Source organism: Archocentrus centrarchus, chromosome 12 (assembly GCF_007364275.1).
Source record: "Archocentrus centrarchus isolate MPI-CPG fArcCen1 chromosome 12, fArcCen1, whole genome shotgun sequence".
NCBI classification, from domain to species: domain Eukaryota; kingdom Metazoa; phylum Chordata; class Actinopteri; order Cichliformes; family Cichlidae; genus Archocentrus; species Archocentrus centrarchus.
The window spans coordinates 10,350,190-10,377,077 of record NC_044357.1 but is presented as its reverse complement, the minus strand read 5'-3'; the positions used below and the strand labels follow the sequence as shown (position 1 = coordinate 10,377,077).

The 26,888-nt window shown below is 43.2% G+C and overlaps 2 protein-coding genes across 4 annotated transcripts; one reads left to right on the top strand and one right to left on the bottom strand.

Moving 5' to 3' along the window:
• Positions 1-3,047: 3,047 nt before the first annotated feature.
• On the bottom strand, positions 3,048-17,930 carry setd1ba (SET domain containing 1B, histone lysine methyltransferase a). The gene is given in 18 exon segments (XM_030742564.1): positions 3,048-5,074; positions 5,181-5,318; positions 5,622-5,741; positions 6,981-7,106; positions 7,203-7,369; positions 7,669-8,943; positions 9,078-9,422; positions 9,515-9,596; positions 9,706-9,917; positions 10,005-10,098; positions 10,204-10,377; positions 11,087-11,827; positions 13,341-14,438; positions 14,745-14,866; positions 15,707-15,977; positions 16,263-16,361; positions 16,634-16,785; positions 17,044-17,930. Coding segments are annotated over 18 exon segments (5,451 nt in total). The 5' UTR covers positions 17,105-17,930; the 3' UTR covers positions 3,048-4,900.
• A 199-nt stretch (positions 17,931-18,129) lies between these two features.
• On the top strand, positions 18,130-26,784 carry rhof (ras homolog family member F). Of its 3 annotated transcripts, none has more exons than XM_030742167.1 (6): positions 18,130-18,585; positions 18,917-23,263; positions 23,497-23,584; positions 24,624-24,733; positions 25,063-25,197; positions 25,420-26,784. In XM_030742167.1, the coding sequence occupies exons 2-6, from the start codon at positions 23,135-23,137 to the stop codon at positions 25,582-25,584; spliced, it is 627 nt and encodes a 208-aa protein (XP_030598027.1). In that variant the 5' UTR covers positions 18,130-18,585; positions 18,917-23,134; the 3' UTR covers positions 25,585-26,784. The 3 variants fall into 3 exon arrangements, with proteins under 3 accessions (XP_030598027.1, XP_030598028.1, XP_030598026.1); XM_030742168.1 differs by having other exon boundaries at positions 18,130-19,579; positions 21,222-23,263; XM_030742166.1 differs by having other exon boundaries at positions 18,130-23,263.
• Positions 26,785-26,888: the final 104 nt, after the last annotated feature.

The following is a 26,888-nucleotide window of genomic DNA, read 5'->3' as shown; positions in this document are numbered from 1 at the left end:
GGTGTTAGACACCAACTTTCCAGTTAAAATGGAAACAAGATCAGTTTTACAGGTGAACACAGGTGCTTTTATTTTGTAACCGTCCTGTTCTAAAGGATTACCAAATGAATCAAAGACACGACGTTCATGAAAACATTTTGAGATGATCTGAGGGGCAGAGATGACCGGCAAAGCAAGACAGCACAGTTGGAGCGACGGCGACTGACCAATCAGATCTTGTGTTTGATTTCGCTAAGCAGATGGTGATGAGTGTGAATTGGGCTCCCATGCTGTCTAAGCTCGCTCTCTCAGCCCAGCCTCTCTGCTTGTGGTCACACCATCCTCCTCCTGTTACGGCCTTGGGGCGGCACACGCACGCACACACAGGCAGACCACACTGTAAGCCTTTTCTCTCTCTCTCTCTCTCTCTCTCTCTGGGGACTGTGTGAATGTGAATCCAGGGTTGTGCAGATTTTCACTGCAGCCAAACACAAAAGCTTTTAAATTCACTGATCAAAAACATTATCATTTCCAACTAAGGAAGAGCCTTTGAGCATCGAAACTAAGTAGTTGGAGTTTTGCTTTGATGGCGGTTTGCTTAATAAAAGAAAAAAAAAAAAACCCTGTTAACAGCCTGCATTCAGGTTTCAGGGTTTATTTAGGTAAGTTTCACTGTCAGAGTGCTCTACTCACTGTCAGCCGCAGTCAGATCTGTAGGAGCAGTCAAGGATAAAAGAGCACTCTTGACCTCTAACCTTTGGGCCACAAATCCCACACTTGCATGTTGACTTGCCATTTGCTTATGGAGATTTGGGAACTGTCTCAGACTTCCCCCTCTGTGAATTAAGATAAGGCTCAGTTCGGACTAAAAGGCTCTCTGTCAGCGCAGTATGTATAAAGGAGATGCACTCTTTTGCCAGTTCACACGTGCCAGTTTAGATACAACAGTTCTGCACTTTGTATGTCTCCGGGGAGGTGATTCCCATGAGGGCTTGTGGCATTTTAGTCTTTTCCTTGCTGCAGTCCATCCATCCATCCATTTGTTTATCCAATTCAGGGTTGTGGGCAGCCTGGGCAGGTCATCAGTTCATCACAGCGATACTAGGCACTCAAAACCAGCAAACAGGTCCGATCCCAATAAGCCCGAGATATTATAAGAGAAAGAGACGTGGCACTGAATTTAAATCAGTGGGAGAAGATGCTGGTGACTTCCAGAGGGGGCAAAAGGTTTAAAACCTTATTTTGGAGTCAGGAAACATTTGTTTTGCTTTGTTTTATCAGATTTGACTGACAATTATATATTCTATGTGTTCAGGTTTTGTGCTTCAAAGTCCATTAAAATAAAGTTAAGATAAGGATTAAAAATACAGTGTTGTGCAAAAGTCTTGAGCCACTCCTTATTTCTGTATTTTTTACTTCCCAAAACACACATTTTCTTATATTTTCTTAAAGTGGTCTTGAGCAACAGTTCTCCAGGCTTTCAGAAGGTCTTTCAAAGTTTTCCTTTGGGCATTCGCTGTCTTTTCTACTCATTTTCGGTCCAGTCCTTGTACCTGATCATTTTCAGAGGAATTTTAAATTGTACCCTTCAGTACTTTGTTACTAGCGGCCTGTCACAAAAACACATCACTTGTTCCCATTTCTTTAGTTGAATCTGTGAAAAGGGCCAAAGATAACAATCTGACAGGCAGAAAATAGTATTTTTGTACTGACAAGGCGATTCCCAAAGAACTATTAGCTGTAAACTTGGCATACAGTTGTGCTCAAAAGTTTCCATACCCTGGCAGAATTAGTCTTTTGGTCATTTTTCAGAGAATATGAATGATAACACAAAAACTTTTCTTTCAGTCATGGTTAGTCGTGGGGTTAAACCATTTATTAGCAAACAATTGTGTTTAACCTTTTTAGCTCATAATGACAGCAGTCCATCCATCCCTTTTCTTCTGCTTATCCGGGGCCGGGTCATGGGGGCAGCAGCCTAAGCAGAGAAACCCAGACCTCCTTCTCCCTAGCCACCTCCTCCAGCTTATCTGGGAAAATTTGCACTCATCAGCCCGGAAGCTGCGCATAGGATGCACTTGAATATTCCAACATGGCATTGATCCAAAACACAAGGCCAAGTCAACCCAGTCTCCTGACTTCAATATTGTTGAGCCACTTTGGGCAGAACTCAAACATGCAGTTCATGTAAGACAGCTCAAGACTTTACAGGAACTGGAGGCTTTCTGCCAAGAAGAATGGGCAGCTTTACAATCTGAGCAAATAAAGTTCCTCATCCACAACTAGCACAAAGGCTGTCATTAATGTTAAAGGAGGCAATATATGGTAGTAAGAGTATGTAAACTTTGGATCGGGGTCATTTGGGTAGTTTCTGCTGTCATTATGATCTGAAAAGGTCAAGCACAGCCGTAATAAATGGCTTCACCCAACCACTAACCACGAGTGAAAGAAAAGTTTTTGTGTTATCACTCACATTCTCTGAAAAATGGCAATAAATAATTCTGCCAGGGTATGTAAACTTATGAGCACAACTGTATCTCAGCATGGTGTGAAGCGTGTCCTTAAAAATGTGAGAAAACTTGACAAGTGGAGGCTGCAGTGAGAAAGCACCCTAAGATTTAGCCCAATGCATATATATCTCATATTGTGCAACCTCAGGAATAACACCCACCACCATTTATGGATGTATGCAAAAATGCTTTATTTCCATTTTTTTTTTCCTTTTCCATACATTTGTTGTATAATAAATAGACAGGAGAAACAGGCTGACACATCAGTCCTCTTCTCATGCCAATTCTGCGCCTCTCTTTTCTCCACACCGCAAACAACTTTTCATAGAATTTACAACAGAAAATTAAAAAAAACAAACAAAAAATCAAAACAAAGCTTGACACAAGCTGAATTTCCTGCTACCAGCTCATCTAATTTTGATAGATGTCTGAGCCATGTTTACGTAGCAAATCCCAGGGAACAAATTATATATATATATATATATATATATATATATATATATATATATATATATATATATATATATATATATATATATATATATATATATAGTATTCACAGTTACACTATTTACACATATTAGGATTACAAAGCAAATGGGCAGAAAATGAAGACGTTTCTACAAGAAACAATCTTTCCAAAGGGAGGTGGAGACTTTTCCTGTACACAGTGGACCTTTTTCTTTAAATAAACAACCTTTTAAACCATCAGATTCCTTTTACAGATCCCTGAAAATATTTTTTTTTTTTAAATACTCAGTCTTTTGTGGGAAAAAAAACAAAAAAGACAGAAAGATGCATCTTAAAAGTTGTGAAGATGTATATAAAAAGAGCATTAGATCTTCTGTACAAGTAATCATTTACAATATGAACATCACTGGTGAGAAAAAAAAAAAAAATCTCCATTTTCAATTTAACTGACTGAAAAGCAATGTTTGACTTGGTCTTAGCGGGAAAACTGAGCAGGTGAAAATGGGCCAGAAGCAGAAGTGCGAGCCTCAAGTGCATTCACAGGTTTTTCTTTTCATCGTAATGAGTTTATAAAAGAAAGAAACAGCTCTCTTCTGCCTCGAGGGAAACATTAAACACTGGTAGTTAACAAAAAAGAGAAATCTATGAGCACACAAACATGAGACAGTCAACCCAGACAGACCAAAAAGAAAAAAAGGGAAGCCAAAAACACCATCCTCCATCACCCAAAACAGGCAGCATATCTGTGCACATGCATGTGAACGCATCTCTGGAAAACAGTAATCACTGGATTCCTCAGGTTAAACAAAGACAGTAACACATTCATATGGCACTTTAAATGAGAACTAGCTACTCTCTCTGAAGCTAAAAACTTAGGGGAACTTGTATTTTCACTTGCTTTTCAATGGATGTAGAGAAGAAGTGACTAAGCTTTCACTCTTCTCACTCTGCATGATTGGTTGGCTTTCCACTCTTCGGCCTACAGGGGGCAGTGTACTCACAGTCTCACACAGTATCAGGGTACGATAAACACATTCACACACAAATATAGTGTCTTTGAGGAAACAGGTAAGAAAAGAACCTAAACAAAACTGCAAAACACTGGAATATCATTAATACAAATTTTGCACATCTTAATTTGCTTTTGCATAAACTAAGAGGAAGCAGCATGATCTGTTGTTGGCTGGTGAGAGCAGGAGCTGTTTGGATATTCCAGATTTTGTATGATAACCACTTGTGGTGCTTGACTTTGTTTCATTAGTTTGATTCACGGCCAGAAAAACTGATGCAGAGGTGGCGGCGGCGCAGAGAAAGAAAGAGTCCTGCCGTCCTTCCACCCGCCGCTGGATGGGAACGGCACCATCTGCCATCCGCTCGGGCGCCGACCACCTCTCCTCCCACGCGGGGGACGTTTACCTGGTGGGCTTGTGCGTCTTAACAGTGTTAGTGAGCAGCTGAACATGTGAGTCTATGTTGTTTTTTTGTTTGTTTTTTATGTACCACGTGTGGTGTGGGTAAAGCTTATGAGACAAATGAGAAAAGGGAAAAAAAAAAAGTGTAAAACTTGTACAAGCCAGATGTGGAAGGAGCCACGCTGAAATACTGTCCGATGTTGAGAGGAGGGGAGGAAACGCTGCACCCGCAAGTCAAGTGTTTGCACATAAAAAACTATAAGTTTTTTTGAATCTTTACTTTAAGAGCACCATAATTCGTAAACAATCTAGAGTTAAATATGTGAAGTGTGCCGGACAGGTAGCTGAACTCTGTCCGGATGACTTGCCGGTTTTCTTCTCCTCGCTCCCAAATAAAACCTTCCTTCTTCAGTTCCTCCTGATCAGAGGTCAGATTCCTGCTGGTCGGAGGTTTTATCACAGTCTGTATTGAGTTTGGGGTAAGCTTAAAGAGAAGCTGGAGGAGATATTTCTGACCTTGACTGGACATTAATTCAGCGTTCCCCGACAGTTCTCTGCCCCACACAAACAGGGGATCTTCTCATCCTCGATGGGGAACTTGTAGTCATAAGTGATCTCCTCGTTGACGTTAATTGGCTGTTTGGAGTAGATCACAATCTTCTTTTGAGACTCCACAGTGATGACTTTCGCATAGCAGTTAGGCTGCAAGAGAGTGAAGAAAAGAAAAGAAAAAAAAAAGACATAAGGAAATGTTTTCTCTTTTTATATTCATGCTTTTAAAGCTTTTCCCATGCAGATGTTGCCTCACATTGCAGCTGTGATTGATGAAACGGGCAAAGTTGCCACACTTCGTGGCGTCTATGATGGTGTCGTGGTCAACACGGAACATGTAGCTACTGCCGATGCCCTCTTCTTCGTAGCGCTTCTCTCGCATGTCCGCAATCACCTGCCAGAGAAGAACATCACTTGTCAGATGTTCGGTGGCGTTTAAATTGAGCTAACACTGTAAAAATCAGCTTTGCTCCTTAGAAGCCTAAATTCCAGCTTCTGTGAAGTCAAAAGAGTTCAGTAGTTGGACTGACTAGAACTCAGTCCAAGTACTTTCAGTAGAACTGAAGTTCCTCGTAATGCATTTTTTCTATACTTTAGGCCAATTAGACAATTAGATAAATGTAGGTTAGAAACATAACACACTGTTTACATACACACAGAAAACCCACGTCACATAAATCATGCATCTGCCTCTCACCTGTCTGATGTTCTGTCCCACATATTCGATCACCATTTCATCAGCAGCGATTGGCTCCATGGCGAACAGACCCCAGTCGTGGATGTGCGATTTGCAGAATCTGATCTTCTTCTTACGGAACTGTGAGAAATATGAAATATGAGAATGAAAAACAACCCTTTTTTTTTTTTTCCTGCTCTCGGTGGAGACGGATGCATTTTTCTCTTCTCCCCAACCTTCCCTATCTACCCCTGCTTTTTGCTGCTTCGCTGCTTAGAGCGTCCCTTTACACATCCCTGAACTGGAATTTAAATTATGGATCTGGTCAGCTGGTCTCTCAACACTATTGATGATCAAATTCTCATCACGAGGAGATTGGGAGAAGGGGAACTGTCTTTCCTCTGGCCCGGCTACATACCCGGTTGGCTATGTTATGGATTCCCGTGGGGATGGAAGATTACGTTCCTGGCTGTACTGTGTGGGCGTGGCATATATATTGATACCAGGATTTTTCCCGAATTGGACCCAGGGATACCTGGTTTCTGGGCAGCTGTTCAGGCCCTAGTAAGGCTGCCTATGAGGGATGCAGAAACAGTACGAACTCAATCAGACTCAGTAGAGCTGAATCGAAGTGGATTACATCTGGAGGAGTGTTGGAGTGTCTGTTCTGTGTGGTGGAGTAGAACCAAATTTGGATGATTGGACTTCTGAGAGGTAACCAGAAAACTGTAAGGTCTGTCAGCAAATAGTTATGACGGCCTGAACCAAAACAATTGCACTATTTGGAATTTGGCTTCCAGACGGCCTTGGATGGCTGTCTATCTAAATTGTCTCCCGGAGATGTTCTGTAAACAGATGCTCTTCGCTCCCCCCCCCGTGTTGTGACCTGTATGAACTGGTATCCTGGCAACCAAGGCTGACTATACCATCTTATCAAACATTATCATGAACTGTTAGTCTGGAAGCTGTGTGGTCATCACAGTATCCTGCTCGTCTCCTCTGGCAGCCCCTCCCCTACCCACCCTAGTGCTCTCTAGGCTTTAAATGTGCTACTGCTTTGCTGAGGTGTTTTTTTTGGAACCTCGTAAGGTGTACATAATGAACACAGTACGAGATGATTTTTTGGAACCGAACCATCCTAATGTATCTCTTTCTGTTTTCCTGCTAAAGGCAGCGCCGGTAAAATGGCTGCATGACCTCAGACACCTGTCTCCCCTGTTTGTGTTTGTCTCCGTGTTTGTATTTCTTGGATGGGTGTTCTGGTAACTGTAATTTCCCCATTGTGGGACTAATAATAAAAGTATTCGTGTATAACCTCCGCACCAATGCCAGTTTTATGTATTTTTCTGGTTGCCTGCAGTTCTTTTGCATATTATTTACCTTCAGCTGGTTGAACTTGAGTAAGTCACTGTCACAATCAAAAGAGGACAGCAAGCGTCGCTGCTCCGACCGCCGCTCCGAGCCAGCTCTGGTAGAGGCGTGGACCTGCGCGGGAATACTCATACCCTGCAGAGACAGTGAGGAGTGACATGTGTTCACCCACAGCAGGTTCACATACATATTTTGTTACGTAAACCATCACACGCCAACCATCCTGCCCACCTGTGTGTCAACCGGCGGCTCCTCCGACTGCAGCCGTGTACTCTGAAGGTACTTGATCTTATCCTTCTTGTCGATCTTGTAGTATCCCTCACTTCTTGCGCAGCCGGTCATGTGATCCCTCATGCCATCATCTCTCCTCTTTTTCTTCACTCCAGGGATGTTGGTAGGTGCGGGGAAGTCAAGGAAGGAACTAAAAAGGCCCTTCAAACCACACCAGCTCACCACAACATTTCTGAACCTCAAATACGTTTGCCATGTTCGTCTTTTTCACCACCAGAGGGTGCTGCTGTTCGATACACAGTGCTATACAATTTAATAAAATAATAATAATAATAATAAAAAAAAACACACACTTTAGTAACAAACAACTTGTTTTATGCTCCTTCTCTCTGAGTAATTTTTAACTTTTAGTTTTATAAAAGTGATGTTAACGGGACACTGAGAATTTTGAGCAGATAAAGGATATGAGGATGGTTGACCCAGAGTGTGTCGTTGAGCCAGTCGTTACCATTATCCTGCTGGAGCATCTTGTCATAAGTGATTTGCAGAAGCCGTATGTCCTCCTCATCTATGCCTTCATTCCAGATGTCATACAAGATGGTCATCTCCTCAAAGTCAGAGCGCCGGGAGAAGTATGGCCGGGGAGGCGTGGTGACAGGAGACAGGCTGCCCAGCAGGATCTCATCCCAGGCTCGCCGTGCCCGTCGAGCAGGCTTCGTGGGCACCACAGGTGTCTCGTCTTCATAGCTCAGGAAGTTGTCTTCAGCAGGTAACATCGTCTGAGGCTCCACCTCTCCTTCCCGAAAGTCCAGGCTTGAGTGTTTGGGGGATTGTACAGGTAGATCTCCAAGGTGTGCTTCATGGGGCAGAGGGATGGACTCAGATGAGAGCTCCAAAGACTCGTCAGCTGCAGAGACTGCTGGGGGCTTTTTGCCTTTGGGCCGTCCAGGTTTCTTCTTTGATGGTGTGGCATCTGACGACACAGGGACATCTAAAGAGAGACCAGTGGGTACATCTTCAGGGATGCTGACTGGGTGCTCTGTGCCAGCTGCCAGGACCTGGTTTGGCACAGCACTGATGTGCGGCTCCTTAAAAATTGGTCTATCATCCAAGCTCTCAGAGGATACTTTCCTATTAATTGCTGCAGGGTCAGGGAAGACAGGGGTGAATGTTAAGTCTCTTCCTGGAGTACGGGGGACTCCAGCACTAAGGACAGGGGACTGTGCAGGGTAGGAGAAGGGACTACCGGGGATGTGAGGGGAGCTGAGCAACAGGCTGCTGCCCGTGAGCGGGGCATCACTACCAGGTGTGTTGGGCACTGTGTCAGTGCTCTGGGATTTACCCAGAGTCCGGGCACGCTCCATGAGATCCCTGCCAGGTGTGCGGGGGATATCTTCATCTGTGGGGAGCCGGGGACGCTGAGGGAAGTCAGGCAGGGGACCAGGGGGAGGATGGAGGAGGGGTCGACCTTCTATTGCCAGGTGAGGAGGGAGAGGGAGGTGCATTACAGAAGTGGAGATCGATTTGGGGAGAGCTGTGCTTGAATCTAACTGGGAGGAGTCTAATCGACCAGGGGTGCTGGCTACATCTTCAGGCTCTGCTTTACCTTTTGCTTTTGTCTCCTGGTCGCTGTCAAACAGGACGCCTGTGGGAGTGGGTGGCCGAAGGTTTGCTACATGCTCCTGATGCTCAGACTTCACTGCAGGAATGTGGCTGTCCACACTGATGTCTCGCTCTTTGACTGAAAGACAAGGAAAGTTTTTATTTTCATTTGATTTCATTTAAATTTAACCTCTGACATCAGAATTTCAAATATAGGAATGCTTTTGTTGAAGTGATGCACGCCTGACTACAGAAATGGGAGCAGACACTCACCTGGGATATGTTGAGGTGATGGTGGCTTCAGGTCCTCCACTGACTTCTCCTCAGGACTAGGAGGTCTGTGTATGTGCTCCTCTTTAATCTCTGGGATCGGTCCTGTGGGAGAGCTTGGAGGCTTAGCCTCTGCCTCTTCCCTCTCTTCCTCCTCATCAGAAGATGAAGATGTAGAGGAAGAAGAAGATGAGGAGGTCTCAGCATCTTTGCCAGCCTCTGCATCTTCTGCTGTCTCCCTGGCTTCCTCATCATCAGCGTCCTCTTCCGAGCTTAACTCGTATTCAGAGTCAGAGCTTTCTGACGAGGAGTCTGAGCTGACCTTGGAGGAAGAGGAACTCTCAGCTTCTGTAGGAAAAGAGGCAACGATTTTTTTTTATTTTACAAACTACTGGAAACACATTAAAGAAAAAAGCCAACCAGCTGTTTCTGTAAAGTACCGTCATCAGATGAATCTGACGAAGAGCTCTCACTGGATGAGTCTCCCTCATCTTCAACATCGCCTTCCTCATCACCACTCTCCTGAAAGAGGATCAAAAGGATTACAAAAAATGTTCACGATACACAAATATTCTCTTTGTGCCACTGGTTGCTGTTTTTTGTTGTTGTTGTTGTTGTTGAGGTGACTTACTTTGCCCAGTGACAGCCTATCTGCAGCCTCTGTTTCATCAGGCTCTTCCTCCCTGTCAGACAAGGACTCCTCCTCCTTCCCTGAGGTGTCCACCTCTTCCTCTCCCTCACTGTCTAACTCAAGTGGTCGCGAGTGGCGTCGCTTTGCCAATGCGCTGTCGCCATCTAGCTTGGAATCATCCAAGGGGAGCTCAGCTGGGTCTCGTTCCCGGTCTGGCAGAAATTTACCAAAAGATAAATCAGTTTTTGAAAGAACTGTACGTGTAGAGTGTTGAGTGTATGTTAATGGTAGAGGGTTACCTTCGTCCTCCAGTTCGTCATCCACTGGAGTGGAGGGTCGGGCTCGTTTGTTGTCGCCTGCAGCTGCAGCCTCGGGAGGGTCCTTCCGTTTCACCTGAGCACAACATGCACCGTTTTACACACCAACAACAGGCAGCGAAGCTGGTGCAGACACTGCTTCCTTCAACACATTCAGTGAAAGTTTTAAAAATCTTACAACCTTGAAGGAGGGTAAGCGGATGGCTCCTCGCAACCCGATTCCCAAGCCCATTCCCTCGTAGCCTAGTCCCTCACCCTTGTTCCAGTTCTCAAGCAGACTTGAACCGATCGTCTCTTTGGGTTTAGGTCTCTCTTCTTCTTTCCCCTCTGCACCTTTAACTGGAGTCAAAGATGCCTTGGAAAGAAAGTATTTAAAAAATTTTTTATTTAAACCCTGTTTTTGTTATTATACTGAACAGCAAAAAGTTACCCAGTCAGATTTCATCAATGATCAATGAATAGGGAGTCTAATCATTTTTTAGTCTATAAAATGTCTGTAAATCATAAAATAAAACTGCCATTGCAAGTTCCAAGAGTCAAAGATGTCCTCGGATTGTTTGTTTTATCTGACCAAAAGACGCAAACCTAAAAGAATTAGTTTCTAAAAAAACAACCAACAAAGCTCACAGTAAATATCTGGACTTCCTCCTGGAAAAACATTAATCCTTGATTATGAAAACTGTTTAATTTACAAGATTAAATACCTGACGTCTTTAGCAGTATCTGCATTCACAGCAACAACCCATCATTTCAGATAAATTCATTATGGCGCTTGTGAAAATAATATCCACTATTAATGCAAATCTCCTCGCTGTGTAAGCACGCTGGACCACAAACAGGAAAATCAGCTGCAAATACGCAGAGCTCCCTTTTCATTACTCTTTTTAATAATATGCAAAATGCATCACATTATCCAACACTAGTCACTGACCTCTGATACATATAACTAATTCATATCCTATGGATCTAATTTTATTTGACTATTTAACTGACAGTAATTCAAAATTAGTACAATAAGTAGTCAATACATGCATATTTTCCCACTGGAATACTTGATAACTTACCTTAGCAGAGCGTTCCTTCTTTTCCCACCACTCATCAAAGGCCCTAAAAGCCACCACCTCCACCATTTTGCGGTTGAGGTCCCTCTTCATGATGGCCTTCAGCTCTTTGACAATGACCAGGAGCACACCGTCAACAGTGGCCTTGTGAGGATCCTCTTTTTTAGTCTCATATCCAGGAGGAGGAACAGTAGGGTTGAACTTTGGTAAACTGGGATGCTGCCATTGTTGTCCAGGTGCTCCTGTGCCGCCTGCAGGTGTAGCACCCAGAGAAAGAGGTGCATAGGGTCCCCCGAAATGCCCAGATGCACCATTGTCCATAAAATGTGGATAGGGATAGGGCCCTCTGGTATGAGCCATGCGACTCAGCATCTGCTGCTGCATCTGGAAGGACATGGGAATCGTACTCCACTGTTCCCACCGCAAGCAGCTCATCAGATCCATTGGCACCACTGGCATTGGAGGGTAGGGACCCATGGGTGGCAGCATAGGGTGAGGCACTCCGGGATGAGCGGCCAGGTGAGGATGTCCTGGGACGGCAGAGTGAGGGGCCAGGTGATGCGGGATCGCAAAACCGGCTTGGTGGGATAGGGGGTGATAGCTGGAAGGATGGATGGCCATGGTCTGCATCGGAGACATGGCAGAGTTTACAACGATGCCTTTGCCACAGTCTCCGCCTGTGATTGGAGTCCCAGGCATCTCATCGTCAGAGATTTCCATGTCCTCTCCTGACGACTGATGACCCTGTGTGGAAACGGGACAGCCTGTCAGGAGTGTGCAGGAAAATGAAAATGCTGTGCAATCATCTGCCTTTTTCATCTGACATCTGAGTGAATACCATTTACTTATGAAGACCTTAAAACGAGGTCCAACTATCAGTGTATTGTGTGGAAATTCGCAAAGCAAAGTCTGCTAAGATGTCTGAACTTGATGATGATAATAAAAAGGCATATCTTGTAATACACTACTTAAAAAATGAGCATGTGTAAGCATGTGTTTCTTAAGGTTTTGTAATGGCTCATTTTTCATCATTTAAAATAGAAAACCTAAGGGAAAAAAAGCCGTTTAAAGACAAAGATTACAAATCTGAATAGGCATCTAGTGCCAGCTCTTTCTGATTGCCCTGACTGATGTGTTATGGAAACATTCAGACTGCACCAAATATTATTTTGGACTCATATCAAGTTCAGACCTTCAAAATAAGAGCACTAAATGATTCCACACCTGGTCTGAGTTCAAAGTTCAGCCACAGTCAAACAACTGACCCGTGTCTTCGGTCAGCATGTTCCTCAACACCACTCTTAGACAAACAACTGCTTGACTAGGCACCAAACTAAAGCACCACAACACTCTTAAAAACATATCAGCGTTGAACTCTCCTCTGTTCTGTTTTATTGCACAAAAGGATCTCAGTCTCAGCTGCGGCAGAAATGAAACCGAACAGAGAAAGCTCAGCATGGGAGTGGCGTTGTTATCCAAATGACCCGTTTGTACTGTTTGCTTTGTGATAACTTGAAATACGAGAACAGAGACGCCGTGGCCAATCCTGACTGTCAGGCTCAGCTGAACCAGGAAATGTGGTGTTGAATGGGGCCAACAGCCAAACCATACTTTTTTGTCCATGTGAGCGCGTGCAGCGAGTGTTAGAAAGAGGAAACAAGCGTGTTCAATTCTCCAACAGCAGAGCGGCTGCTCTCCCTTACAGCACACTGTGCAGAAAGACAACATCACAGGCTAGACGGTGCTGCTGTGACTTTAAAACAAAGAGTTTATTTTTTGCATGAATGCAAAGGAATTTGTAAGGCTGCACCGAAAACTCTTCATTCATAACTTATTGCAGCACTTTTACCTGCACTGACGAGGATCAGGCAACCAAAAGGTTGCAAATGTTTTAAGATCATTTGCAGAAGAAAAATAAAACCCTATTGGTTAACTGGCAGAGCAAACATCTTTTTGGTTTACTGTGAAACCGGAATTTCCTTCTCAAAGCAGAACAAAAAGAATGAAACAAAAGGGAAGGTTTACTACTACCACCCCACACTGAAACCAGACCTGACTTCCTGTGTCCTCTGTGTAACTGTCATTCACAGCTGCGCGTAAACACCAGCACCGTGCTTCCATCAACTAATAAACACTATTAAGAGTTAATTGTAGCAGCATCTGCAGACACCTGTGCGCTGCTCCTTGTGAAAAGTGACAAGCATGCGGGTAAATAAGGGGCTAATTAAATACAGGAAAAAAAATATGCTTGCTTTACCGTGTCCATTTTTTCAGTGGGAGAGTGGCCTCGAAAAGATCCCTCTTTGAGTTCACTGCTGTTCTTTTCATGGACAGGAGAGCTGATTCTCTTGATCAACGAGGCAGTTCCAGGAATTGGCTCTTAATCTTCCGAGTCTGGCAGTGGTGTCGGGCTGATATCCTCCAAGCCCGTGCTAGAGGGACGGGAATTTTGCTGGCCACCTTGAGAGCCGCTTGTGTAAGGGGGGATTGGGGATAGCTGTGAGGACGAGGAGGAAATCGGACTTCCCTCCATTCGCACCTCATTATCTGAGTCCCGCTCATCCAGGAATGGCAGCAGTTTTGTCCTTTTCTCTTTGAGCAGCATCTCAATACGAGAATCCAGGCTGTTGCGCTCTGGATCCAGAATGGGGGAGCCAGGTGAAGGACAGTGCTCTGGTGTTTGAGGAGCAGGGGTGGTTGGATGAGGAACGGGCTCCGGCGGGGGCTCGGGGATTGGAGGAGTCTCTGGCCGTTCCTTAACAGGTAAAAAGTCAGTGGCAGCTGTCAGAGGCGGCTCTGGCGGTCGCAGGTACTCACCCTCCCTTTGGGCTGGGTGATGGAAAGCTGGCTCTGATGGAGGGAATGCAGGGGGCAAAGGGGGCTGGTAGGGTGAGAAGGAGGACTTGAAGTTAGGTGTAGAGGGAGGAGGTGCTGTGTAGTTGAAAGAAGTGGTGGAAGGTGGAGGTTCTGGTGGTGTGAGCTGGTGCTGTTTGAAAGGAGCCTGTTCAGGCGTATTTCGATACATGCTGCTGCGATACTGAGGCCTCTCTGGTCTCCGGTTGTATGCATCCTGGAACTTACTCTCATGTCTGCGAGATTTGTAGCTTCCCGAGCCCTCAGGACGGCTGGACTGGTAGGCAGGCGTGGACTGCCGACTGGAGTAACTAGAGTCCTGAGAGAAGGGCGTACCAGCCTGGCGTGGGGTATGAGGGGTTCCCTGGGACTGTGGCGTGTCCTGCCTTAGGCTGGAGTAGCCGGTCTCCAGGGTCAGGGGGGTGGAGGAGCTGCTGGGTGGTAATGTTCCTCCCACAGCAGGCACACCGCTCTCTGACAACTTGCGGATGGGCTCGCAAGCCTTAAAAAAGACAAACACAACAATGTTACAGACAAATTCTCATGCAGACAGCATCTCATGCTACAGGGTCAAAGTGAAGGTTTGAATGACTTTCTGAGTTAAGTTATAGATTAGGTATATCTCATACAAAGTATAATAAAGCAGCTACACAAGAGTGTGCAACAGTTCCTCCAAAATGACCTTCCCCAAACCAGCACAAAACTATTATTAAATTACTATTTAACTCTTATTGGCACAGCTTAAGCACTGCTTTCATTGTGCATAAAATTAGAGGAGTTTCTTTTTCTTTCTTTCTTTTTTTTTTACCAGTAAGGCTTCTGCCAGGCTTCGAGGGGAAACTTCTCTGGCTTCCTCTCCACCAACAGGCAGCGTCCGTGGAGTGTAGCTGCCATTCATCAGAAGCTGGAAGTACCTCAGGCGATTCTCACCTGCAGAACAGTAAACATGTCTGAGTCTGATGTCTAGTATATGAAGCCAACAGGCTTCATCAGGCATCTTTTAAGTAACAGTGATTAGTCTGTGGTAGCTGAGCCTCCCCAAATGAAACATTTTTAAAGCAGAAACATGCACTTAGGCAAGGAGCTTTGCAAATTAATAACATGCATTATTTGTATTTGCAAATATATTATTGTGTTCAGGAAAAAATACCATTGATCAGCATATTTAGTTTTTTTTTTTAAAAAAGCATGCATGCCTTTAGCAAAAACACATTTATGAAAAAGAAATCTATCAATTTGGGGTAATGTTTATAGATAAAGACAACACTACAGAAAGTGAAAACAATGAAAGTTGTCATTCAAAACATCTGTCAGTATTTGTATAATTAAATAATAAGGAAAGCTGTATCTTAAGATGCATTGAACTTGCTGTTCTGCATCAATAAAAAAACAAAAAACAACCTGCATAAACTTGGAATTCAAACAGTGTAAATAACTGAAAAACTTTTTTATTTTAAGCTAAATGAAAGTGATCAGAAGTACAGAGGGCTCTGACAGACTGGGTTGTGTTTGTTTACAGGTCTGAAATTATGCACAGTGGGAGTTCACGGCACACCTCAGCTCTGGGCTCGTGGGAGCAAGCTTATATTCAATGAATGAATTCAATTATCCGGGTAACCAGGCAACGAACGTAAATGTGCACACGTGAAAGCTGACATCCTAAAAAAAAACACTTCACTTGTCATATTCATGTGTCGCTGAATCTCACAACACATCTGAGCAAAAACATCTCAAGCGTCTTGGCCTCAAACGACTGAATCTCTTGTTTACCTTTCGGGTCCAGCTCCACGTGGATGATGTTTCCCATAACAGACGTGTTGTGCAGCGACTGCACAGCCACTTTGGCGGCTTTCACGCTCTCAAAAACAACTTTGGCTATTCCCAGGTGCTTTTTGTTCTTCGGATTGTACAGGATCTCGACCTCCTCAATTTCTCCGAATTTTTTGCACATGTCGGTAAGAAATCCTTCCCTGATGTTGTCGTTCAGCCTGGCAAAAGTCACCTCCTTTGGAGGCACGGGGCCGATGTAACACTCATCGATCTGGAAGAAGAATGACAGGAGTTAATGCTGCACCGTGCAGGATTGGGGGGGGGGGGGATTTCTGACAGCTGAGATAACAACTGCTAGTAGAAGTTTCAATGAACGCGTTAATGCACTCAGTCGAGTCCGTAAATGCAGGCATGCATCACAGAAGAGCGTGTTATTTTGGTCCCCGACGAGCACAATTTCACTTCACATCCCGGAGATGAGTGAGAGGGGGTGTGTCTGCAACTTTTGACAGCACCCCGTATCCGCAAGGAAAAATGTGGCAGCCTGAGTTGATACCTTGAATTTAGGCACCGGCAGATCCGTCTCTTTGTACTTAGTCCAGAGACGACCGATCCTGGGGTCTCGGACGATGTCCACCGGTGGTATCCCGGGGTTCTGTGGGAGAAGAGGGGTGGGGGGTAGGAGGGGGGATACAATACCGTTATCCATCCCATTCACAGCTTCACACGCTACTAACTTGTTGCAAAGTTGTCCTGCACGGACCGGAGGCGTTGTTGAATCAACATCAACACCAACAACACGGTGTTCAAGATGCCGAACATGCCCATGACCGGCCACGGCCAACACAGCCACATTGTAGCCTATCATGGAGGTCGGCTACTCGGTTACTATTGTAGCCGCTCCGCCGCGTCAAAGGCGGCACTTACGGGCATGCTGAAAGTCTGTCCATCGTAGCGATACAGCTTGTGAGATCCCTTCTTTAGCGCCGGGTCGATTATCAACTTGTAACTTCTCCAGTGGTGACTCCGCTTCTCCGCCGAGCCGCAGACGGGATGACTGTCCATGCCGTTCGCCAAACCTGAAACGACAGGCAGCGACAAGGAGAGGAGAGCTAACGTTATCGGGAGCCAGCGCTAAGCAAGCACGGTTCTCCTACCAGCAAACCCCTCCACCTCTCCCCAAAACACTTTAAAACAGCCAAACGTTACAGATGCATGACTTCGGTGTGGCGGGGGTAACCCGAGCGAGAGCGAAAAATGGGATCTAGCATATATCCCACTTACGGAAAACAGGCATTAGGAGGGCTGGAAGAAAGAGGAAAAAAGAACAAGCTTACTTGAACTCTGCTTTCTGCCATGGTCTTCGTTCAATCTGTTCCTCTCCCCTGGCTTGGACATGGTTCGTCCGATCGAGTGTTTTTTTTAATTGATGAGAAGACGAAATCGCTTTCCTTTCGCCGCTTACATTACATGATTTAGCTTGAAGAATACTGCCTCCTTTTCGGCGAGAGCCAACACATATTGTGTGCCTCTGGTCTGTAGCTGCTGTCTCTCCCACAATACACTGCTTAGGCTTACCCACCTCCGACGCCAGTCGCACTTTCGTTACAAACTTGCCCCTATCGCCACGGCTTATTTAACGCTGCGTTAGCTTTACAGTAAAATCCAAGTGTTTTAAAACGGCTCACGCAGCAACGCTCCTATTTATATACGCCGCTAAACGGGGTCTGTGGATGCGTTTAGTGTCCTTAAATCCTCTAAATGACATGTAGTGTGGAATCTACCGATTGTATTTACCTAACTGGCAAACACAAGCTAGACACGGGGGGTAATATCTTCTTAACTGCTACTAAAGGCTAATAAAACAGACTCGGTCGCGAGCTTTTCTGTGCAGACCTGCAGTTGTTTGCACACTCAGATATGTCTGTTGATATTTAGGGCTGAAACAGTCAACAGCGACACGGCGGTATAGGTGCTTGGCCGCGAATGTAAAATGTCAAACACGGGAATTGGATTTTAATACTAATCTCGCTCGGCTAGCAGCTGAATTTAGCTATCAAGGCTGTAACTGTTGGAACGCGGTGGTTTGTTTCGTTACGACAGCAAAGTAGTGCCAGAGTGTCGCGTGTTTTCCCCATTTTTTAGTTAATTTTTTTTAACTTGCATTAAAAATGCCCCGCCGTGAAGCTTTTATTTATTTATTTCTATAATGTTAAGGCTGCTAGTATTTCTGTGAATTAATTCGGTGGAGTGCATTGCTCTCGAACAAACTGGGTTTTGTTTGACATTGCCTGGTGCTGCTTGCAGTGCTCGGGCAATTGGCTGGTTAACAGCGGCGGCTCGGCGGGCCAATCAGAGCGCAGCAGCAGAGGAGCCGTCCGCTATTAGAGGCACGGCTCAGGAGTCCTTCAACAGAGAGCAGAGAGAGGGGGCTGAGCGCTCTCGGCAGCCATTTTCCTTAAACAGGACTCAATGGCCTATATGGGTTTCCTTTGTTCCAAAGGGATCTTACATTTGATTTCCTCATCTCTCACGGACTATGATAAAACTATGATTTGCTCCTTTTAAAGGATTGAGAAGAAGGAAGAGAATGTACTGGATGCAATTACCCTGTGACATTTTGAACCTTTTTTCCTCTGCCTGGAATCCATCTTTGTCTTAACTAGGTCATGGCACACCCATATAACAGTATTTCTATTTCTTAAGTGAAAAGAAACCAAAAAAAAAAAAATGTTGTGAATAAACAGCTTTATGGTTTTGGAGATGTTTAAAATGAGAGAGAAAGAGAGAGGGGGGAAAACACAGTTACAGTGACAAAATGTGCAATGGCAGGTTGCTGGCATTACACTTGTGGCCTTGTAGGATATGAGTTGCAATGAGTAAGTTCAAATCTTTTATAATAATTTATCTTTAATTTAACTCAGTAATGTAAAATGTGAGGCATGCAGTTGCTGTTATTAAAAGTATTTCTGTCACTTTTATCCTCTGAGCTGTCTGATCACATATAAATGCTGCAGCTTTATTTCAAATGTCCACTGGCATGCTGACATAAAAAACACACAGGCTACAGTCCAGGGTTTGTAACTAGTGCTCCTCAGGTGACTGAAAGCAGGCCACGGTTACCTTAATGGCCACTTGTTAAATAGTTTGACTGTTGACTGATAATCCATTTGCTCTGATTAACTTTTCCCACTTTTCCTCTCACAACAGCAATGCTTATAACACCCCTGGTGGCTCCTGTTTGCACCCTGTACTACAACTATGGAGACAAGCGACTAGGTTTGTGCTGTCCACCTAAGAGAGAGAGCCAAATGTGCAAATGTCGACTTGACCTTGCTTCAAGGGCATAATTTAAATTTCGAAAGAAGCCCCCCCTTTTTCTTTTCTTTTTAAAAAAAAAAAAAACAGCTTCTGCAGCGACTTTTCAAAACACAACCTAAGAGGAAAAGAGATGGAGGGAAAACTTTCAGGGTGAAAATATTTACCTCAGCAGCACTTTGGTGAAATGCAGTTAACAGGCCTAAACGCAGGGGCAGGAGGAATGTTTTCAGCTCCATCTTCGGATCCTCTAATAATGGCATTAATAAGGGGTGGGAATGCGCCTCCTGAAAAGGAAGGAATCCATTAGCAGGAAAAGATAGAGCTCTTTTGAGAACTTTCTTTCTTTTTCTTTTTTTGATCAGTGGTAGTTTTGCCTCTCAGCCAGCGAATATGCATCTTCAAGCATCATCTGTGTGGGCAATATGCAAAACCATCTCTTCTCTCTCTCCCTGAAGACAGGATTGCAGTCGATAATAGCCTCTTCCTTTTTTTTCGACATTTTCTAGCTGATCTACACATCACATAAAACTACAAGGAAATTGTTTTGGACAGGTAATGGATTTTTGAGCTATTTTACTTCATTTGCCAGCTTATATGTCTTCATAAAGTATTCTCACAGACATCAGAAATAGTTGATGCAAAACGATTTCAGCGTAACTGTTAAAAAAAAAAACAACTTTAACCCACATTTTTAATGATATTGCAAACTTACAGGTAGGATTCAAAACATGTAATCCAAGTCTTAAACGAGCAAAAAAAGGGGAAGAAATCTTGTGTTTTTTTTTTTTTAACTGCTTCCCTCTCTTCAAATAGTGACGTTTTAGTGGTATGTAGCTAAACTTGTTCAGTGGTTACTCTGCTGTTCTCTGTCTCAAAATGGCTTCTTTACAGACAAAGGAGAGCACTGTGCTGTGGGAAAAAAAAAGCTGCTGCGCCATAACTGGGTGAGGCTCAGGAGAGCCTTTTTTTTTTTTTTTTTTTTTTTATCCGAGGACAATTTCGGAAGGAAGTCAACACACGAAGCGCCACTGCGCGATTTTTATTTTTTAATTCATTTATTTATTTATTTTTTCCAAAGAGTGGATGGTTTACACTAATTTTAAAAAGGGAAGAAGACGAGCGCGCGTGAGGAAGGCAACTTTAATAAACGCGGTGTAGTCAGGCTCCCGGTTGCTAGGCTGACTCGCCCCGGAGAGCTCGTTGTTGCTACCCCTCCCCCCAGCCTATACACACTTGCCATATAAGGTCATGAAGAACCCGCAGCGGCGGGAGCGGCGCTGCTGTTTAGTAACTAGGCGAAAATAACACGCAGTGTGCGCGTGATCTCTTTGGCTTCAAAGTCCGGCGGATCAACGGCTGCTTTACCAGATTACACAAACACGATATGAGCGGGGTTTTTTTCGGTGAAGGAGTTAAAAATACAGAAGGGGAGGGTCTTTATTCACGTACGTAAAAAAGGAAAGGGAAGGGGGGTGTCTTTCTCTTTCTCTCTGTACCAGTGTGCGTGTCAGAGGCCTGTTTTTCTTGTCCACCCGCGGCTCCGACTACCAGACGCGCGCATTCAGGTCACAGGGCTGCAGACACCCTTCCCCCTCTACCGCTTCCTCTCTCTCTCTTTTATCTATGTGCACACAGCCAGCTCCCGATTAGAACTGTGAAGAGGGTTTTTGTGTGTGTAAAAAGTGAAAATGTGACTTTTGGGGGGGAGTTGCGTTGAAATTCGAAATTGAGCTTATTTATATGCCATTTGTTTATTTAAAAAAAAAAAAAAAAAAAAACTTCCCGAGTGGGTTGCGCACATTCAGCTCAGCCGCTGGCAGTCTGGAATATTCCACCCAGAGAGGATTGGCCCGGTTTTTTCCCCCTCTGCAGGACAGCTGTCATTTTCTACTCGGAGAGAAATATTTTAACAATTGTTCTTTGTTTATTAATTGATCAAAATGGGCTGCATGCGTGTGGATATTTTGCACACCTACAGGACAATTTAATATCCTTTTTTTTAAAGTCATATGCTAGACTGCCAGTTCCACCTTGTAGGTCAAACAAGCACTTAAAAAAAAAAAGAACTATTATACGTAGTTTTTAAGTTTATTGTCCTAAATACTGTAGCGTTTTGCACAAGAAGCGTGAATAGGAATTTCTGTGGAGTCTGACAGGCACACTGCTGTACCCTTATGTCTTTTTGTACTTTCAGCTTTAGATCCCGGTGGATTGAATCAAATCGGGCATCCTGGAGTTGGGTTTTTCATTATTTATGGGTACACTTGCTTCTTCAAGGATTTTCCCCACTCCCCCATGCAGTTGGTACTGTAAAACCACGCTTTCTTCTTTCTAGATCTTAAATATTTACATGTGTAGTGTATTGGTGTAACCTTCCACATGATTGTCTGTAATCTAGTCTCTTTGGAAGTTTTATTACCTGTGTGTGTTTCTGAGATGTTGAAATAAATAGATTATGCATTAATTTTAATGTTTTGTTGTTGTGGAAACTGAAGGATTGTATTTTTTAAGTTAAATTTTAGGCCCATGCTTAAAACAGTGTTTTAACAATAAAAATGCTGTAGGGTGAGGTTATTGAAGGAGTGGAAACACATTTATTTTGTGACAGTAAAGGTGCCTTTATCCATATTTTAAGCATTACATATTTAAAACAGGCAACGGGTGTCAGCTTTTTCTCTTAAAGGGACAGGTTGCTCACATTTTCACTGTATCGTCAAACCCTTGGATTGAATTAGACTTTGTAGCCTACATCAGCATATGTTCAAGTGCCTTTATGGCAGGGAAATGTCAAAAGAGTGACGCCAAATGCAGTATTTGGTGTGTTGTGATCATATATGGTTATTCCCTGTGATCTGCTTTCTCCTGACACCCACTGTCACCAGCATTATTGGAACTGATAACCACTCATTGACACGGCTCAAACATACCTGCTTTCTTTTACTTTCTGCTGTATTTGTCATTTAATATCCAGTTGCATCTCAAAGGCAGTAAACCTGATTTCATCTGTTCATTTATCTGTTTCACCACAAGCTGATTTACCCACATCCAGCACAGTGTTTAGCTCTAGTTTGTAAACACTCACCCCTGGAATGCCAGCTAATACACCCGAAACACTGACAAAGGAAAAAAAAAAAAAAATCCTCGTGCCCTTGAGCAGACTCATCACATCCTAAAAGCATCCATAAACTGCACCCTGGGAAGAGAGAAAGTAGTTTGTCCTGATGCACCATCTGTGATGTCACAGCCTGAACAGAGAAGCATTACTCACATCCTGCTGAGGACTCATGATCACATGGTGCAGAAAATAATTTAATTTTAAAGTAATATACAATCCCTTATATCTAACCTGAAAACACTGGTGCTCAGATGCTTTTTCTTTTCAGATATATTAAAGATTCTACATGCAAACTGGTTGCATGCTTTCTAAACTGATATAACGTTGCAGCCTGACAGTGGAAAAGGCAACTAAAAAAAAACAATGAAATGCAAACAGACGCAGTATACTTGAAGAATCTGAGAGGAGGTGCCCTTTTACCTGGAAAAAGCTCACATTTAGATGGGTGCACCCAGCAACCCATTCAGCCTCACCAGAGCGTGTTTCACACCTCCACAGACAGGAATCTAGAAACCTCTGTAGTGACAGCTGTCAGTGTTAACAAAAAGCTGCTGAGCTTGCATCAGCATGAAAAGTGAACATTTCTCAGTGTTGTCCCCATCACACACACACACACATCACACGGTCAGCGGGGGCAGTGCTTCAGATTGAGTTCCCACCCAGAAAATGAAATACGCAAACACACGCAGTAGAGGAAGTGGGAGCAGCCAGACTCAATGTAACTCAGCAACAGCAGTATGCTCTCAGTGAGAAGGCTGATAATAGGATAGGAGAGAAGTGGGGGGTCAACAGGAGACAGGCTCAGTGTGACAGGAACAGGAAGTGGTGAGCAGAGTGAGCTACCTGGTAAAACATGAGGCTTGCCTGTTCCTCTCTCTGCCTGACACTCCCTGTTAATCATCTCAGCCATTCAAAAAATAGATTCACCAGACTTTGCCATGTATGTAAGTTAAATCTGGAGGGAGCACCTGCTTGACAGTTTTGGAGGCGAGATGACACAAAACGGTGAAAGGACCGGCACCACGAAAAAGGGAGATGAACTTAAAATTGTAATTGTGGGAGATGGAGGCTGCGGGAAAACATCTCTTCTGATGGTTTATGCCAAAGGTGATTTTCCAGAGGTAAGAGGAGCTCCCGGGTCTTTTTCAATTACATCTTTTTATAATCTTTTTGAATTTTTTACTACAGTTATGATGTGTGACTATAACCTGTCACACCCAGTATGTAAACTGTCTTTCCAAATATTACAGGGCTCACCCTGTAAAACACCCTTGAAATGTTCTGTATGAAGGAATAAATAAATATGGAGCTGTCTCATAAAGTTGGAAATCTTTCTTTTTCGTGTCAAAAACAGAAATATGCACCTTCAGTGTTTGAAAAATATTCCACGACTATCACTCTCGGAGGAAAAGAGATAAAGCTCAACCTGTATGACACAGCCGGTAAGACAAAAATCAGCGATCACCTCCATGATTCAGTTTTTTTAAATTTCACATTATATAAGAAGACATTGTTTTTCGGGGTTTTTTTTTAGCCCAGTGGCCACACTCTTTATCCCCTGGATGGAATAAAACAGAAGCATTGTGCCGATAAACATCACACATACTGAATCCAATGTGATTATCAAGGGAGAGGAGGGAAAAACACATATTTATTTTTCTGTTTTATAAGATAGTAAAATTCAGGCACACTCCCATCTTGTGAATTCAGTTGCTAGACACTGTAGTAGGAAGCAGTAAAGCTCGATGCTCGTGTCAGAGCATCATCATTACCATATTTCAGGAACCAACTAAAATACAAGTGTACTTACCAGCTGTTAAATTAAGGGGTTTTTAATGAAGTAAAACACATAAATTAAGTAGAATGTCCACATTCCTCCTTATTTAATGCTGTACTGATATTTAAATGGATGAAAACCCAGAGTCTCAGAATAGAAACTAACAGATTTTATGGCCTCAATTTCTTTATTTTTGCTTTATAAAATCAGTAAAACTCTTAAAAATATCCATTTAAACATATATTAAACAGTATTCATATATACAGCCATGTTCTACAAACTGTGTGTGTGTACATGAACAAGAGGACTAAAGGATTCTGTTTTTGGATGCAATAGTCTAAACATAAAAATGCTACAAAGCTCAGGGTAGATATAAGAAACCACATCCTGGCTGCAGCTAAAGCTTCCTCTGCAGCTGATGTAAAACACCCTACAATAGATAAGCTGACAGCTCAGAGTGCCATGCCTTTTCCTGAAAATGAAATGTCTTTCTAAAAAAAATGAAAGAAAAAGAACTGTTCTGATAACATGGAAATACAAGGAAAAAAACGTCACTTTTGAGTCACGCTGCGTAATTTTCAAATCTAATTTTGGTACTCTCGTGTCGAAGCTGTACAGCTTGCTATGTGCTGCATGTAAATCCATTCACACGTCTATATTTATCAGCTAACACATATTTTATGCCTTTTTTTTATTTCTTGCAGGACAGGATGACTACGATCGACTGAGGCCACTTTCATACCAAGAAGCTAATCTGATTTTAGTCTGCTTTGATGTTACAAACCCAACCAGTTATGAGAATGTCCAGATAAAGGTAATCATTGCTGTGGTGCATTAACAACAAGCTACAAGTTACATGCGCAGGAATGCCACCAGAGTTTCTGGTTTTCTGTTGAAGATCCAGTTTGATGATTAATCATTCATTTCTTGATACGTTGGTGTTGGGTGCAACCTTTTAGTTATGATTAAGTCGTGCACTGCATGAGCCTTCATGTGGGCACTGATCCCCATGCAGGACTAGGCAGCGCTCCAAACAAACAGAGAAATGCTGCCAAATAATTTTGCAGCCAGGAAGAATCTAACAGGGGAAAATAACACACATGCATTGTATCACACTTTGAAACTCTTATTCTGTTTACCCAGTGGCACCCAGAGGTGAAGCACTTCTGTCGGGACACGCCAGTCATCCTGATTGGCTGCAAGACCGACCTCAGGAAGGACAAAGAGTGTGCAAGGAAGCTGAAGGCCATGAATCTGGATCCAATCACTTACATGCAAGTAAGAAGATGAGTGTGCAGACATTTACTGATCTTTGTAAACATGTTTTGACTGAGGTTGCAGGATACAAGTGCAAGCACCCTAACCAGAACCTATTACCACATTAAACAGCTACAGAGCTCCTTTAGATGAATGTGCCTTGCCTCCCCTTTACCGAGCTTTGACTTTTGCAGTCTTACAGTCTAATTCTTGGTGTTGATGTTGCTTTAATTTTGGATGCAGGGTGAGGAGACCCGCCAGCAGATGAATGCAGAGCTCTACCTCGAGTGCTCAGCGAAATATCAGGAGAATGTGGAAGACATTTTCAGAGAGGCAACAAAGAGAGCTTTGGCCTTCAATCGAAAACAGAGGAATAATAAGAGGAAGAAGAAATGTGTCATTTTGTGAATGTATAAAAAGGACAGGCCAGAAGGACCCCTTTATTCAGAGAGGCACAGAATATGCTGGGCACCCTGCACAGATGTGGAAACCTTGAGTCCCTGCCGGTTTGGGGCCCTGAGGAGCCATCAGCACATCTTCCCTCACAGTTACTACTGATTACACAACAGGAAAGACTACTGTGCAAGTTCCGAAGTGCAGGGTGTTACGTTCATGTTGTTTCAAGTATTTAAAAAAAAAAAAAAGAAAAAAAGATATACATGTATTTTTCTTCCTCAGGAATTTTGTACTGTCTGTAGCTGTTTTACCAAAAACATATTTATTGGTGAGTTTTTGTATTTTTTTAAACAAATATCCACTCTGTGACACTATAGTGTTGCAGCTTTTACAGTCTAGATGAGAAACTCACGACTTTAAGTTGTTTTGTGGTCGGCGTCCTGAAGCAGGTCTCTTAGCTTTGCCAACAGCGCCCACTAGAGGTGAAAATCCAGAATGTGTAGATCGGTTTGTCACATTGTCAACATTGTAATGGGTACAGATAACGCCTCCCAGGTAAGAAAGAGTGCCTTATTGTTCTTAATTAGGCGTCATTTCCACCTTAATGGACATAGACTGAAAAACTCTGAGCGCAAACTGCATACTTGAAATGACTGAAAATAATTTTTTAAAATATTTAAAAAAAAAAAGAGGAAATCAAGTGTTTTAATAGCATCAGATGTGATTAATTGACCTCATTAAAAATGATAAAACAGATACTGTTCTCTTCAGGAGCATGATGATGGCGCTGAACGTAAATTAATTCAAATATTTAATGGGTATGTGGATTGGAATAAAAAAAAAAAAAAAAAAATCCAGCACATTTAAAAAAAAAAATCATAACTCAGCATCAGTCTTACAGTATCAGTACCAATAGCAGTATTTAATCAAAATACATTTCTCCAACATCATGTAACAAATTGATAACTAGCAGCACAGTAATGTTAAAAAACGTCCCTCAAACACTGTACATTGCTTCACTTAAACTTTGTGAGGAAATGTTTAAATAGCTTGAAGCAAAATGTCGCTCAGTGAAATATGATCAACTTTTGTACATTTAAAAGTTTGCATTCTGTTAATGAGAACATGAAACGTTTCACCTCGGTGTGGAGGCAGTACAAGTTATATGACTCTTAGGTAACTAAATTTAGACTTTAGAGCATTTAAAAAAAACAAACAAAAAGTTATGGCTTTTGAAAATGCTGCTTTTAAAAAGGACAAAACAGTGTAGCACTCCCTCTGTAGTCCCAAAATCATCTGGAAACAAAAAGTAACAG

Excerpts from the sequence above, each read along its gene's own strand:
- rhof (XM_030742167.1), top strand. The coding sequence starts at position 23,135 with ATGACACAAAACGGTGAAAGGACCGGCACCACGAAAAAGGGAGATGAA. Across the intron at positions 24,734-25,062 it reads ATGAGAATGTCCAGATAAAG|TGGCACCCAGAGGTGAAGCA; the intron begins GTAATCATTGCT and ends CTGTTTACCCAG. Across the intron at positions 25,198-25,419 it reads ATCCAATCACTTACATGCAA|GGTGAGGAGACCCGCCAGCA; the intron begins GTAAGAAGATGA and ends TTTTGGATGCAG.